Source organism: Chelonia mydas, chromosome 4 (assembly GCF_015237465.2).
Source record: "Chelonia mydas isolate rCheMyd1 chromosome 4, rCheMyd1.pri.v2, whole genome shotgun sequence".
Classification (NCBI taxonomy): Eukaryota; Metazoa; Chordata; order Testudines; family Cheloniidae; genus Chelonia; species Chelonia mydas.
This window is the reverse complement of record NC_057852.1, coordinates 28,322,440-28,337,738: the sequence shown is the minus strand read 5'-3', so window position 1 is coordinate 28,337,738 and position 15,299 is coordinate 28,322,440. Positions and strand designations below refer to the sequence as shown.

The window sequence follows — 15,299 nt, the reverse complement described above, 5'->3', positions numbered from 1 at the left end:
CAGATCCCTAAATGGCCCCCTCAAGGATTGGGGTTTAGCAGGCCAATGCTCATATCGCCTCCCCCCCGATGCTGCCTGCTTCTTGTTCACAATATCACCTGGACAGTGAGAACAGGCGTTTGCACGGCACGATTATAGCTGGCACTGCAAGATATTTATGTTCTAGATGCACTAAAGATTCATATGCCCCTTCATGCTTCAACCACCGTTCCAGAGGACGTGTCCGTGCTGATAATGGGTTCTGCACGATAACCATCCAGAGCAGTGCAGACGGCCACATGTTCATTTTCATCATCAGAGTCAGATGTCACCAGCAGAAAGTTGATTTTCTTTTTTGGTGGTTCGGGTTCTGTAGTTTCTGCATTGGAGCATTGCTCTTTTAAGACTTATGAAAGCATGCTCTACACCTTGTCGCGCTCAGATTTTGGAAAGCACTTCAGATTCTTAAACATTGAGTTGAGTGATGAAGCTATCTGTAGAAATCTCACATTGGTATCTTCTTTGTGTTTTATCAGATCTGCAGTGAAAGTGTTCTTAAAATGAACAACATGTGCTGGGTCATCATCCGAGACTGCTATAACATGAAATATATGGCATAATGTGGGTAAAACAGAACAGGAGACATACAATTCTCCCCCAAGGAGTTCAGTCACAAATTTAATAAATGCATAATTTTTTTAACAAGCATCATCAGCATGGAAGCATGTCCTCTGGAATGGTGGCCGAAGCATAAAGGGGCATATGAATGTTTAACATAACTGACACATAGATACCTTGCAATGCTGGCTACAAAAGTGCCATGCGAACGCCTGTTCTCTCTTTCAGATGACATCGTAAATAAGAAGTGGGTGGAAGCTGGGAATGAGCAACAGGGGATGGATCACATGGTAATTACGTGTTCTGTTCATTCCCTCTGGGGCACCTGGCACTGGCCACTGTCAAAAGACAGGATAGTGGGCTAGAGGGACCTTTGGTCTGACGCTGTAGGGCCATTCTTTTTATCTCCAACTTGTTTGTCTTAGCGATTGGCCGAACAAGAGGTTGGACTGAATGGACTTGTAGGTTGTAAAGTTTTACATTGTTTTGTTTTTGAGTGCAGTTATGTAACCAAAAAAACCCTAAATTTGTGAGTTGCACTTAGACGATAGAGATTGCACTATTGTATGAGGTGAACTGAAAAATACTATTTCTTTTGTTTGCCATTTTTATAGTGCAAATATTTGTAAAGAAAAATAATATAAAATGAGCACGGTCAACTTTGTATACTGTGTTGTAATTGAAATCAATATCTTTGAAAATGTAGAAAAACATCCGAAAATATTTAATAACATTCAATTGGTATTTTGTTTAACAGTTAATCGCTTGAGTTAACTGCAATTAATTGACAGCCCTAGTTTAAAGGTGACTTGCAAATGTTGGTTAAAAAGCCAACTGGTAGTTGTCTGTTCAGTGCCCGTGACAGAGGTAATTCTGTACACAACTGATTAGCCTTTTTACCTTAATGATGTAGAGTATTTGTCATACATTTCAGCTACTGGTGAAGTTTTAATTGTTTGCATGTTATCTCTAACATTACTCTTAAACTTAAACAAACATATCTGTTTTATTTATGTTTTATATTCTTAATAGTTCATACATACAACGGAATTGACATAAGCATTGTTAATAAGATCCCTTTATATTTACCTTCTTTCATTTCATGCAGTGGATACTGAATATTATGCTTTCAGAAACGGTGCTGGGATAGTACAGTTGTCTGGTGCATTACACAAAAGATTTCATTTTCCTCTCTCCAGATTCTCCTATTTTTTTGTAGACTATTTTAGAACTTTCAATGCAAATAGCTGTAGCTGCCAAATACTCCTAGAAAATTGTAGGCTAATGTATGTATATTCACAAAATGTATCACATGGAAAAGGCTAAAGTTTACTGTCTCCTAAGAACTGAATAGATTCTTCAGCATCTAGTGGAGTCAGATGCTTGATGGAATGTCCTGGCATTAAATTGTGGTTAATATATTGCAAGACTGCATGAGCAATCATATAACTGTAAATCTTAACACAACACCAAATTGGCATGTCAGAATTATTTTGTGATTGAAAATACAATAATGCCATATTCCCTGCTACAGCTGAGGAGAACACAATGCAACTTGGTGAGGGGCCAGTGCCCAGTATAATTTAGGGCAATCTAAAGGCTAAATTATGCTGATTGCCTATGGCTCAAGGGATGATACCACTGCTTGGCATCAGATGGAGCAGAGGGGGAGCCTTGGCTGTGCACCAGCAGCAAAGCAGGGGTTTGCATAAGAATTGTTTATACCAGCTCTTCCGCTGGACTGTCCTACACTGGGATCTGGTGACCAGCTTTGGCTTTAGGGCAGGGGGTAATCCATTATTTTTTAAGGTCCAGATTTCTTGATCAAAGTCCAGACTCCAGAGAAAATAATACAAAAATAACAATGATAAGTAAATAAAAAGTTCAGTCCATTCAAAAGCCTCTGGCGGTCTGGATTTGGCCCCCGGTCTGCCTATGGACTACCTCTGCTTTCGGGTGTGATATGGCTGCTGACACAAGGCAGCCTCACCACACCCCAGAATCTGTTGCTGTCACTACTTATTTCTCCATCTTCTGACTGCTTGGAAGGACACTAAGAGATCCAAGTGGCTTTGGTGCATATACTCCATTTTGCATGCAGCTTTGAGTGAAACTCAAAGGGGGGTGGGTGGAGCGGGTGTCACATCTGTCGGATCCATGGGCACCACAAAAGCCTTGTGATGTGTCCCAAAGACCATATGGAGTTGCAGATTCACAAGATGAGTATCTTCAGGCTAATTGCTATTTCTCACATGCCATAATAAATATCGCGTGAGAAAAACTTTCCAGTCCCAAGAGTTACAGTTTAAAAACTACAGGGAGGTAGTATACTGTTTCTCGATGTAATCTTACCATCCTGATCAGCCTAAACTACACTTTGTTTATGTCTCTGCTACCTAAACGTTATGAAAAATCCAAGAAACATGACATTGCTTTCAAACATTTTATAAACAGAAAATACAAAATATTTAACCTTCCTGTTTCAACATAAAAACAAAGGTTAGGAAAGTGAATTATTCGGTTGCTAGTAACTTATTGAACGTGTCCTAAGCACAGGCATATGGGTCATTGTGCAGTCACACATCAGGGAGCAGCTCCATTAATCGTTTCAATAATTTTTCACAACTAGCTCAATCAACAAAATCAGAACCCTTTCCTTTGCCTTCTGTCCTCTTGATATGTCAACATATTACACAAACTTCAGTTAGGTTGGCCAAGTTTGGAATATAACTATAAATTATTTTACTTGAGAGAGATACAACAGTGTTTAATTTTTTTCCTTGTCTAATAGGAATAATATACTTGTCACAGCTTATCTGTGCTTTTGTTGCTTAAGCAGCATGGTAGCATTTTATGGCCTAATACTAAAAGGCTATGCTGTTGGTTAAATAATACTTGGGATGTTTTGTGTGGCATGAGCCTAAAAGTTTAGAGCTTCCGCTACTCAAGTGAATATAATATGTTGCCCTTGCAGTTGTGTGTAGCTTCTATAAAACGTAGGGGGTTTTGCTTTATTTACTAGCACGTTATGGCTGTTAGTTTTCCTTTGCAGTTGCCCATTAATCTTTAAGACTTGGTTTAATTCTCTCACTGCTTTGAACAGAGTGGTTTTTAAGCCTAAGACTTTTAAATGATTTCAAAATTTTTTATAAAGATAATGATCAGTACATAATGTCTAAGATGCAAATGAAGCAAACCAACTTCCATTGATGGGCTGTATTCATCTGCACAGATGAACTTCTCCAGCCCAATTTGTAATATAACACGGGCCATAGAACTTCCCCAAAATAATTCCTAGAACTTATCTTTCAGAAAAACATCCAATCTTGATTTTAAAATTCTCAGTGAAGGAGAATTACCACGAGCATTGGTAAATTGTTTCAGTAGTTAATTATGCTCACCGTTAAAAATGTATGCCTTATTTCCAGCCTGAACTTGGCTAGCTTCAACTTCCAGCCATTGGGTCTTGTTATACCTTTCTGTGCTAGATTGAAGAGCCCATTATTAAATATTCCCCATGTATGTATGTACCACCTGTAATCAAGTCACCCCTTAACCTTCTTTTTGTTAAGCTAAATATATTGAGCTCCTTGCTTATGTAACTATAAAGGGATAGCTCAGTGGTTTGAGCATTGGCCTGCTAAACCCAGGGTTGTGAGTTCAATCCTTGAGGAAGCCATTTAGGGATCTGGGGCAAAAATTGGGGATTGGTCCTGCTTTGAGCAGGGGGTTGGACTAGATGACCACCTGAGGTCCCTTCCAACCCTGATACTCTGATTCTAATCCTTTAATCATTCTTGTGGCTCTTCTCTGAACTCTCTCCAATTTTTCATTGTCCTTTTTGAATTATGGACACCAGAACTGAATGTAGTATTTCAGCAGTGGTTGCTTCAGTGCCAAATACAGAGGTAAAATAACCTCTCTACTCCTACTTCACATTCTCATGTTTAAACATCCAAGGATAGCTTCAGCCCTTTTGGCCATAGCGTTGCACTGGGAGCTCATGTTTAGTTGATTATCCACCATGACCACCAAATCTTTTTCAGTGTGTCTGTTTCAGAGAGTCCTCCATCCTGTAAGCATGGCCTTTTTTTGTTCCTAGAAGTACACGTTTACATTTAGCAATATTAAAGTGCATATTGTTTGCATGAGCCCAGCTTACCAAACAATCCAGATCAGTCTAACTCAGTGACCTGTCCTCTTAGTTAGTTATCCCTCCCTACCCAATCTTTATTTACAAACTTTCGGTGATTTTGTTTTGTTCCAGGTCATCCATTAAAATGTTACGGTAGGCCAAGAAGCGATCCTTGCGGGCTCCAGTAGCAACACCCGCTTGATGATGATTCCCCGTTTACAGTTTCATTTTGAGACCTATAAATTAGCCAGCTTTTAATCCATTTAATGTGTGCCATGTTAATTTTATATCATTCTAGTTTTAATCAGAACGTTGTGTTAATACCAAGTCAAATGCCTCAAAAAAGTCTAAGCATATTATATCAACACTGTTACCTTTATCAGCCAAACTTGTAATTTTCTCAAAAAAAAAAAAAAAAAAAAAAAAAAGTTATTTTGACGGGATCTGTTTTCTATAAACCCATGTTGATTGCCACTAATTTTATCACCCTCCTTTTAATTCTTTATTAATTGAGTCCTGTATCAGCTGCGCCACTGTCTTGCCTGGGACCAGTTTCAGACTGACAGATGCATCATTACCTGGGTTGTCCTGTTTACTCTTTTTAAATATGGGTACATCATTAGCTTTCTTCCGGTCTTCTAGAACTTCCTCCGTGTACCAAGGCTTCAAGAAAATTGACATGAATGGTCCAGCGAACTCCTCACACAGCTCTTTTAAAACTCTTGGATGTAAATTATCCAGACCGGCTGATTTAAAAATGTCTAATTTTAGTAGCTGCTGTATTAACATCTTCCAGAGATACTAGTGGAAAGTATCATGAGGTTATTTCATCTGTTTTTTTCCCCCCCAAATACAGAACAGAAATATTAAACACTTGTGCCTTTTCTACATTATTATTGATACTTCCACCATTTTCTTCTAGTAATGGACCAATACCATTGTCAGGATTCTTTGTTCCTAGTATACTTAAGAAAACTCTTTATTGTCCTTAGCTCTGCTGGTCATAGATTTTTTTGCTTATGTCCCTTTGCTTCCCTTATTAGTTTTCTACAGTTCCTAGCTTCTGATTTTATATTCATTACTATCAGCTTCCTCTTCCTACACCAAGAGAAGAGACTTAACCTTTCTATTCCATCTCTGAGGGGGTCTCCACATTGGTCAATCATAGCAAGTAAACATCCCTGTGCAGTACCTGCATTTGTGTAAATATTGTGCACAGAGAACATTATCATGTGCACTCGTGGATCAGGGTACAGTCACAACATGGGGTTGGCACAGTGAGCTGTTTGCAGTGCCTTGAAGTTTGGATCCAAGCTTAATCCGTTGTTCCTCATGCATTGAAGCTGTGTACAGCAAAGGTGATGCACTCAGCCCCTGGGGAAAGAATATATGTTGCATATCTCCTTAGCAACCGCACATGAATCCCTAGCCAGAACGCTTCTAAGATGTATAGTTGGTGGGGCTGCATGGAGCAAAAGGGATCCTCCAAATACCTGAAAAGATGTATAGAGAAGAAGCAGAAACCTCTTGAAATTCCCATCATTTTCCCAAATGCAGACAGGCTATGCAGAGAAACTGTTCTGGAGATTTGGGAGGAGATGGAGGGCATGACTGTGGAGGTCTTGGCAGAGGAGAGAACATCTCTTTTAATGAAAGAGATTGTACTATAAAGGTTTTAGCTATGAAGCCTGTAGATAGATGGAAAACCTCAAACAAAACATCCCGCCTAAAAAGAAATGAGGGAACTCCACTGCTATGCAGCTAAACCTTTCTTCTTCTACTTTTAGCATACATTTAGTAATTGATATTTAGTGCTTTGATAATTCAGAATGAAAATGGTTCATCTCCATGTGTAAGAGGTTTTCAGTACACCAAAAAATAAATACAATCATGTCTAATATAAAACTGCTTTATAAAAATGGAAGATTCCACTATAAAACACAATTTTATTTCATATTGTTTACCTCCCTTTAATAGTTAGTCTTTATTTTATAGCTGCTGTGCCTTATCGGAGAGTCCTTTGATGACTACAGTGATGATGTATGTGGAGCTGTTGTTAATGTTAGAGCTAAGGGTGATAAAATAGCAATATGGACAACTGAATGTGAAAACAGGGATGCTGTTACACATATAGGGTAAGTGATGTTTGCTATTCAGTGCCTTAGACTTGATACACATGATCGTATTCTTTAATACTAAATGCCTTTTTAAATTTGGATAATTCAGTTGGAGATCATGCTAGTGCTGATCTTCATTTTGAGATCAGTGGGTACAGTCTGGAAAATGTATTTTGGGGGGGAAAAGAAAAGTCTTCTGTGGTATGGCCTACTGATAAATATGTATTAAGTTTTAAAAAAATCTGTACAAAATAAGTTGTGCACACATTGTCACGTGCACTTAAACTATGAATCTTGCACGTATTTGAAGGATAGACCTACAGTAGGTTGTCTGAACTACTTGAGTGTCCCTCCTTGTACCTTTTGGAAATAAAACATATTAATAAATGGGAAGCAGATCGGTGGTGAAAGCTTCATTGGCTCTTCTGAGTGGGGCATTGTAGCTAGCTACCTCAAACTCCACTGCAGTACACCAGCATGCACTAGGTTGATGATGTCCTGGCCATCACAGAACATAGAGTAAGCCTATCCTAAAGCAGGGGTCTACGGGTCACTTTCAATAAAACAAGTATAATCATATCTGATGACCTCTGGGGGGAGTGTGTGCTTTTTAAAAACACAAAACAAAACACACCCTGAAAAACTACATATATTCTGTTACTTTAGAGCTGCTTCCCCATCCTCACCCTTTTATATAACCTCAAAAGAGAAAACTAGCTGTGTGTTTCAGTAATGTCCTCTACCTTGCATCATTCTGGGCAAGGGACATACCAGCAGGCTGGGAGCTAAAGTCATGGCAGGAATACATGTCCTGGAGCTCAAGAGTTGACTTTTAGGTAATATGCTGAATGTTGCCTCATCTTATTAGCAAATATTGGTGAAGTGGGTGGAATTCTTACAACTTCTTGCAGTTTACATTTAAAGTACAAATTGTTTTATCACTGGTTAGCTTAAAATTAAAAAAACTAGAATTGATTAAAATGGTCTTCTCTCCTGAAAGAAAACTAATTGCCGTATTTTCAGACAAGGAAATTGCATGTTTTTCCAGCCTGATTAGATACTCTTTTCTTTCGAGGACTCAAGAAAATTCAAATGGAGTGATGATCGTAGAATAATAGAACCGACTCTTTTTTTGTTGAAGTCAAAATAATTGAGGCTACTTGAATATTTCCATGGTCTACGTTTGTTGCCTTGATGGACAAGCATTTTTTTTTCTTGGGTAGATTTTTCTAACTACAAATGGTGGTGCATGGTTGCATGTTGACTTCTGTTCAATTTTGCATTCTGGCTGCCTGTTCTGTGACCAGCAGAGCAGTTTACTATATTAAGTCCAGTGAGATCTGCCTTACTTGTAGCAGTCACTTCATTACTATGCCATCTCTTTCACTAAGATTGGGGGCAAGCCTTCAGTGATAGGCAGAGTGAGTTACTGAACTTTGGTGCAGATGTTTTGCATACTTGGGATGGTGTCCTGGAGTACCATCAGAATGGTATTAACAAACACTAAGGGTATATCTACACTGGCAGAGTTTTACAGCGCCGACAGTTACACCGCTGCTCTGATAGCGCTGCAGGGAAACCTGTTGTGTTCACACAGCTGCCTGAGCAGTAGGGTGTTCGCGCTTGCGGCACTTGCAGCGGTATTCAGAGCAGTGCACTCTGGGCAGCTATCCCACAGAGCATCTCATCCTCTTCTGCCGCTAAGAGTTGTGGGAAGGTGGAGGGGGTCGTGCTGCATCCTGGGTCCTGTCCCAGTGCCCTGTGATGCATTGCTTTGCATCCCAGCAATCCCTGTGCTTCTGTCCACATTTGGCGCCATCTTTCAACAGTTTGTATACCGCATGCTCTGCCTCTTCAGTCTGCAGGACGGTTGACCAGTACGCTGCTCGCTCTGACTAACGTCACGAGTGGCAGTGGAGTTTTTCCTTAAACTATGAAGGTAAGAGGAGTGCGACGTTGATCTTGCCATACGTACTAGCTACAAACTGAGATTGTTTGTGGCATTTACGGAGGTGCTGACCACAGTGGAACGCTGCTTTTGGGTTCAGGAAACAAGCACTGAGTAGTGGGGTCACGTCATCGTGCACGTCTGGGATGACGAGCAGTGGCTGCAGAACTTTTGGATGAGGAAAGCCACATTTATGGGACTGTGTGGTGAGCTCGCCCCCCTGCAGTGCAAGGACGCGAGAATGGGAGTTGCCCTGTCGTTGAAGTATGTGGCAGTTGCACTGTGGAAGCTGGCTGCTCCAGACTGCTACCGATCGGTCGCTAACCAGATTGGAGTGGGAAAGTTGACCGTTGGACTTGTGTTGATGGAAGTGTGCAGGGCCATTAATCGCATCCTGCTCCAAAAGACTGTGACTCTGGGCAACGTGCGTGCCATTGTGGATGGCTTTGCACAAATGGGCTTCCCTAACTGTGGAAGGGAGATAGATGGCACACGCATTCCAATTCTGGCACCAGACCACCTAGCCACCAAGTACATTAATCGCAAGGGGTTTTTCTCAGTGGTTCTCCAGGCACTTGTGGATCACCCTGCGTGTTTCATAGACATTAATACAGGCTGGTCAGGAAAGGTACATGACGCATGCATCTTTCAGAAAACTGGCCTGTTCAGGAAGCTGCAAGCAGGGACTTTCTTCCTGGACCAGAAGATCATGGTAGGGGAAGTCGATATGCCCATTGTGCTCCTGGGAGACCCTGCCTACCCCTTAATGCCGTGGCTTATGAAGCCATACATGGGGCACCTTGACAGCAGCAAGGAGTGGTTCAACAACAGGCTGAGGAAGTGCAGAATGACTGCTGATTGTGCTTTTTGGCCATTTAAGACCTGCTGGTGCTGCCTATATGGGAAGCTGGACCTGGCTGATGACAGTATTCCTATGCGTATAGCTGCATGCTGTACACTCCATAATATTTGTGAAGGGAAGGGTGAAAGCTTCACTCAGGGCTGCACTGCTGAGGCTCAGTGCCTGGGGGCTGAATTTGAACAGCCAGAGACCAGGGCTATTAAGGGGCACAGCACGGGGCCATAAGGATCAGGGATGCCTTGAGGCAGCAATTTGAAGCGGAAAGCCACTAATATTTGTTGCAGTGCTCGGAGTGCAGTGCTTGTAATGCTAGCAGGTGATTGTGATTGGTGCAGACAATGTAATATGAAGGTTTAAGGTAATTGTCTGTTGCTTTGCAGGGCTCTGTTTGTTTTCAATTAATAAAATAAAGATTGCTTTCAAACCAACACAATTATTTTATTTTATTATTTTATAAACAACAACCAGAGGAGAGTCAAACACAAAAACACATCAGCACTGAGGGGGATGGGGGAAGGGAAGGTCCCAGGAGGAGGTGGGCTCCCAGGATGGTTAAAAATTTGTGTATGTCCAGGGATCATATCCAACCTTCTCCTTTGGAGTACAGTGCAGCGGGTACTGTATTTCAGCAGGGCCGACCTGCAGAGGGACCGGTGTTGAGTGCAGTGGGTACTGGGAGTCCACAGTGCTGGACTGTGACTGGGGAGGAGTGGAATGCCACAGGTATAGACCAGAGCCAGGAGGTTAAGAGTGTGTTGGCGGTGGGAAAGAGTTTTGCGACAGCGGCTGCAGGGAAGGGCAGGTACAGAGCTAATCGGGTTGCAGTGCTAGTATTGTCTGGAGCGTATCCATTTGGTGCTCCATAACATTTTAAGAGCCATTCTCTGGCTTCATCTGGCATGCCGCATTCTCCTTCGGTCCCTCTTCTCGCTGTCCCACCACTCCTTCAATTCCTGCTTTTTAGCCGTGGAGTATATCATAACGTCATGCAGAAAGTCCTCTTTAGTGCTTCCTGGCTGCTTCTAATTCTGTGCAGCTGTTCAGCCGATGATAACAAAGGGGGTGGCTGGGCTCCCACGGTCATCTCTGTGAAGCCAAAAACACAGCATTTTACAGAAGCAGTATTGTTTGCGACACAGAGACCACTGATTCTGTGATTTAAAACACAGCCAGTACTCACATATCTGTCACTGACTGGCTGACCCCAGGCAAGCACACATGAACTACAAGACCTCCAAAATGGTGAGTAGCCGCAGGGGCAGGGTAAATCAGTATACACGTTGGCACGTGGCTCTTGGGGAGGGCCAGCACTGTAGGGGGGCCTGATAATCATTCCTGTCCCCACATTTTCCACAGTCTGTGTTCATTATGGAAGATATCTGAGCAGGGAATCAAGGGAGGGTCTTCTCCAAGACTGCGGCTTCGGCCCTGGCCCTTACGCGGCTCACCTGTGTGCAGGAATGCGCACCCCCACACACACACACACCTGTGATGGCAGAGTGGCACAGGAAAGTTTACCGTTAATGGGGCAAGAAACAAAGCAGCTCTGCTAAAGAACCTGTGGCAGCGGATTACCCAGTATCTGCATGAGTGTTTCCTGGAGATCTGAGGCAGATTCCCAGCCTGTTGCACCGCTCAGACTAGGCACTTGGTGGTTTGTGCATCATACAGACACAAGCCTGCTTTTGCAACCCTCCTGCCCCCAACAACTTGCTTCAGCAATTCCCAAAATCAAATCCACTTACCAGGGGCCTCCCCTCCTGTTTGTGCTTCACCAAGTTCCAACAGCTGTGACTGGCTAGACTCCTCCGGGGTAGAAATGAGCTCCTGGCTGCATGCATCTCTAACCTCCGAGTTTTCCTTTGCCTCTGGGTCCCCCTCCCGCTCCACGTTCTCGTCCAAGGCTTCCTTCTCCTGGCTCAGTGCACTCTCGACTGGCACGCGAGCCATCAAAGTATCCACAGTGATCTTCGCAGTGGAAGTGGGGTCGCTGCCGAGTATCGCGTCCAGCTCTTTGTAGAACCGGCAGCTCGTGGGCGCAGCACCGAAGCGGCGCTTTGCCTCCTGCACCTTGTGGTAGGTGTTCCGCAGCTCCTTCACTTTGACTCTGCACTGCAATGTGTCCCGGTCATGGCCCCTTTTTGTCGTGTATTGTGAAATCTGTCCGTAGGTGGTAAGCTTCCTATGGTTGGAGCGCACCTAGGACTGGACAGCCTCCTCTTCCCAAATGCTGAGGAGGTCCAGCAGCTCGGCATTGCTCCAAACGGGGGATCGCTTGGTGCGTGGAGCAGGCATGGTCACCTGGAAAGATGCGCTGAGACCACTGCATGTGTCACCGAGCAAACAGGAAGGGGACTTCCAAAATTCCAAAGGAATTTACGGAGTGCGTATGACGCCTGGTCACTTGAGGGCAGGGCAGTAGAGTTCAAATCGATGTCCAGAGGGGTGAGAACAGGCATTGTGGGACACCTCCTGGAGGCTAATCGCAGTGCTGTAATCGACCAGGGTGTCTACACTGGCACCGCAGCGTTGCATGCCTCTCGTCAGGGTGTTTCTTTTCTTCAGTGCTGCAACTCCACAGTTTCTGCGCACTAAGAGGCTTGGCAGTATGTACACCTCGGGAGTTACAATGCAGAAAGCTGCTTTACTGTACAGACACTAGCCAGTATAGACAGGGCCTAAGTAAAATTTTAAAGTCTAAGATCACCAAAATATAAAACTAGCCACAGGGTAGCAGTGAAGATGGCACAAAGTACCCCAGTGATTTTGTGACCTCATTTATATTGCCTGTATTTCCCATCCAGTAACAGTGTAACATCATTATACTGCCCCTGTTGTTGCCACTGAAAATGAATTTAACTCTTCATTGTAAAGGAGTCAGAATGAAATTGGCTAATTATGATTCCATTAATCACTTATTCTAAATATCAGTTCAAGTTGCAGTCGGTACCAATAGAATTTCATATACTTTCTGATAAGATCCAGCAGTTATATTACTTTGTTCTATGATCTGGTCAGAGCTCACAAGTTAAAGGCAGTTAGTATTTGAATTGGGTACTTCCTGTCAAGGAATATTTAGGGGAGTGTATTTAGGTAGTAGTCATCCCTCTTGGCTAGAACTGAACCAAAGTTCTAGGATCAATGTCTTCCCTTGTACCCCCAAAGCTGTTGTCAGTGGGCTCACTGACTAGTTTTGCCATAACATTGTAGCTTTTAGAAAACCTGTTCAAAGGAAAATACACAAAGTTCCTGTGGCAGTGAACAAGTTGATACAATTTCTTTCTTGAGCTTTTGATCACATTCTGATCAATATTTTAATCAAGTTCAGATTATATCAAATCAAATATTCTACCCATTCTGAAACTAGTAACAGAAATTCTGATATGTACTTCATAGAAATCTTGAACTTTAAAAAACAAAAAACCCCACCCTGCTTTTTTATTTTTTTTACACACACACACGCACACTTTTGCCTGTATATCAGCATGATAGGGTGGATCTTTGATCTCTGAAATGTATCTAGGCTTGCTGCTTACTTTTCCAAGTCCTCCTTATACTAGCTAAGACAACTCCTTTCTGCAATAAATGATATGATTTTAGATTTGACTTGAAGTGAGAAATAGAAGTAGCAGGAGCAGTTGAACTTTGTACAAAAACAGAATATTGTTTTAAAAAGTATACATAAATACAGAAATATCTAAGCAGAATTGTTTCTAAAAAGAAATTTGTCTTTGTGCATCAAGATGTCAGCAGGTCTGAAAGGAAATAACTTGACATACTATCCCCTTCTAAAGAATGTTACTTAAAAACTCTTGGTGTTTTGTTTTTGTTTCTTCAGGAGAGTATACAAGGAAAGATTAGGACTTCCTCCAAAGATAGTGCTTGGCTACCAGTCCCATGCAGACACAGCTACTAAGAGCGGCTCCACCACTAAAAATAGGTTTGTTGTTTAAGAAGACACCTTCTGCATATTCTTTCATAGGAGACTGCGTCAAGCAATCGAGAATTGGGAGCTGAACCAAAGCCTCTTCAAAAGCAGAGTGGACTGCATTTAAATTTGATTTCCATCTAAATGTTGCTAAGATTTGTGAGAAGTCTCATTCGCCTTTGTCTTGTACTTCTGTGTTCAATTTTTTTTTCTATTTTGGCTGAAGTAACCATTGTTCAATCAAAGGATTTCAGTACACATTACCCCCAGAATCCATAAAGGTTTCCTGGCCCACTCTGTAATAGCTTAGTAGGACATTACTATTACAAAAACATTTGTTTATCCACAATATTCAGAAAAGAAACTGCATCTCTATACCTTACAGAAAAATTTACTTCTGTTTTATATTTGCATTGTATGCAGTAACATATTTTGCTGGTTTGGAAAAAAAGTATGGTGCATAGAATTTTCTAGCAATTTTCTTAATACAGCATTGTCTTTGCTGTAACCTATGCTGATGGCTGCTAGACTTAATTTATTTGTTTCCCTAATTGATAACATTAGTGATACTCTGATTTCAGTTGTTTTTGCTCATGTAACATTGGTGAAGGATCTGGGAATATGACAAAGGTGGAATAAACATTAATTTTGTGCATTCTTTGGTAACTTTTTGTTTTTTGTAACATCAAAGCTTTGCTACAGATTTATGCATTTCAGTCAAATCAGTGATCTATGTTTGTGTGATTTCCTAAACATAATTGTGGATTTTTTTAAATGTAACACCATAATTTACATTCCTTACTAGAAATAGTATGTCTGTTTTTGTATCTTATGCTGTATTTTAACACTTTGTATTACTTAGGTTATATTCTTTGGTTAAAAATGGCTCAAGTAGACAAGCAGTCCCATTCATATTAAGACAGTGTACAAAACTGTAAATAAAATGTGTACAGTGAATTGTCTTTTAGACAACTAGATTTGTCCTTTTATTTCCTCCATCTTTACAGCAAATATTTGTACTTGTGACAAGGCAGTCTCTACTGTGGCTTCTATTGTAGTGTGTCTTCCAAGAGAGATTAATCTGGAACTATAGTTTACTACTATGGTTATTAAAAATTTTAATAAATCTAATAGATAGCACCATATTCCAAAGTGGAATTACACTGATTTGGCTATTGTTTTTCTTAAAATGGTCAGTCTAACTGATCATAGTGTATTGTGCAGCTTCTTGATCAGCGTACACAGAATTCAAGGGAAAAGTTGGAAGGGACACAAGGTAAAAGCCATCTGGATTCAGGTGGCAGCTACAGCAACATACCTACCTCTGGTATAGCACTTTTCATCAGTAGATCTCAGAGCACATTACCAAAGGATGGTGGTATTTTCCACATTTTACAGATTTGGGGGGCAGGGGCAAAATGAGCTCGGGGTGGGGGGTGACTTGTCGCAGGTCACTCAGCAGGCCAGTGGCAGAGCCAAGAATAGATCCTAGGTCTCCAGAGTCCCACTCTAGTGTTGTATTTACTAGGCCATGTTGTGCATCTCGAGCACTGAAGTGAATGATTCTGCGTAAAATCATGTAGCTACTGTATGAAGTACCAATAAAACCCACAGAAGAAAAATGCGATAAGGGAGTAAAATGTTAACAATCTGCTATCGTGTCTTCCCTACCAATGACAAATTTCCTTCTGGCTGTGGCAGTTGATGCAGAT

General features: G+C 41.6%; 1 protein-coding gene across 3 annotated transcripts in view; it reads left to right on the top strand.

Moving 5' to 3' along the window:
- Nucleotides 1-14,559, top strand: part of EIF4E (eukaryotic translation initiation factor 4E) — a 46,541-nt gene extending 31,982 nt beyond the window's left edge. For 2 of the 3 annotated variants that reach the window (XM_007063014.4, XM_043545205.1), the window contains 2 exons: nt 6,728-6,867; nt 13,498-14,559. In XM_007063014.4, the coding sequence (XP_007063076.1) occupies nt 6,728-6,867; nt 13,498-13,612 (255 nt within the window). In that variant the 3' untranslated portion in view covers nt 13,613-14,559. Of the gene's footprint in view, nt 1-6,727; nt 6,868-7,579; nt 7,686-13,497 lie in introns of those variants that run through there. The other variant, XM_037896950.2, reaches the window with a different exon arrangement.
- Nucleotides 14,560-15,299: the final 740 nt, after the last annotated feature.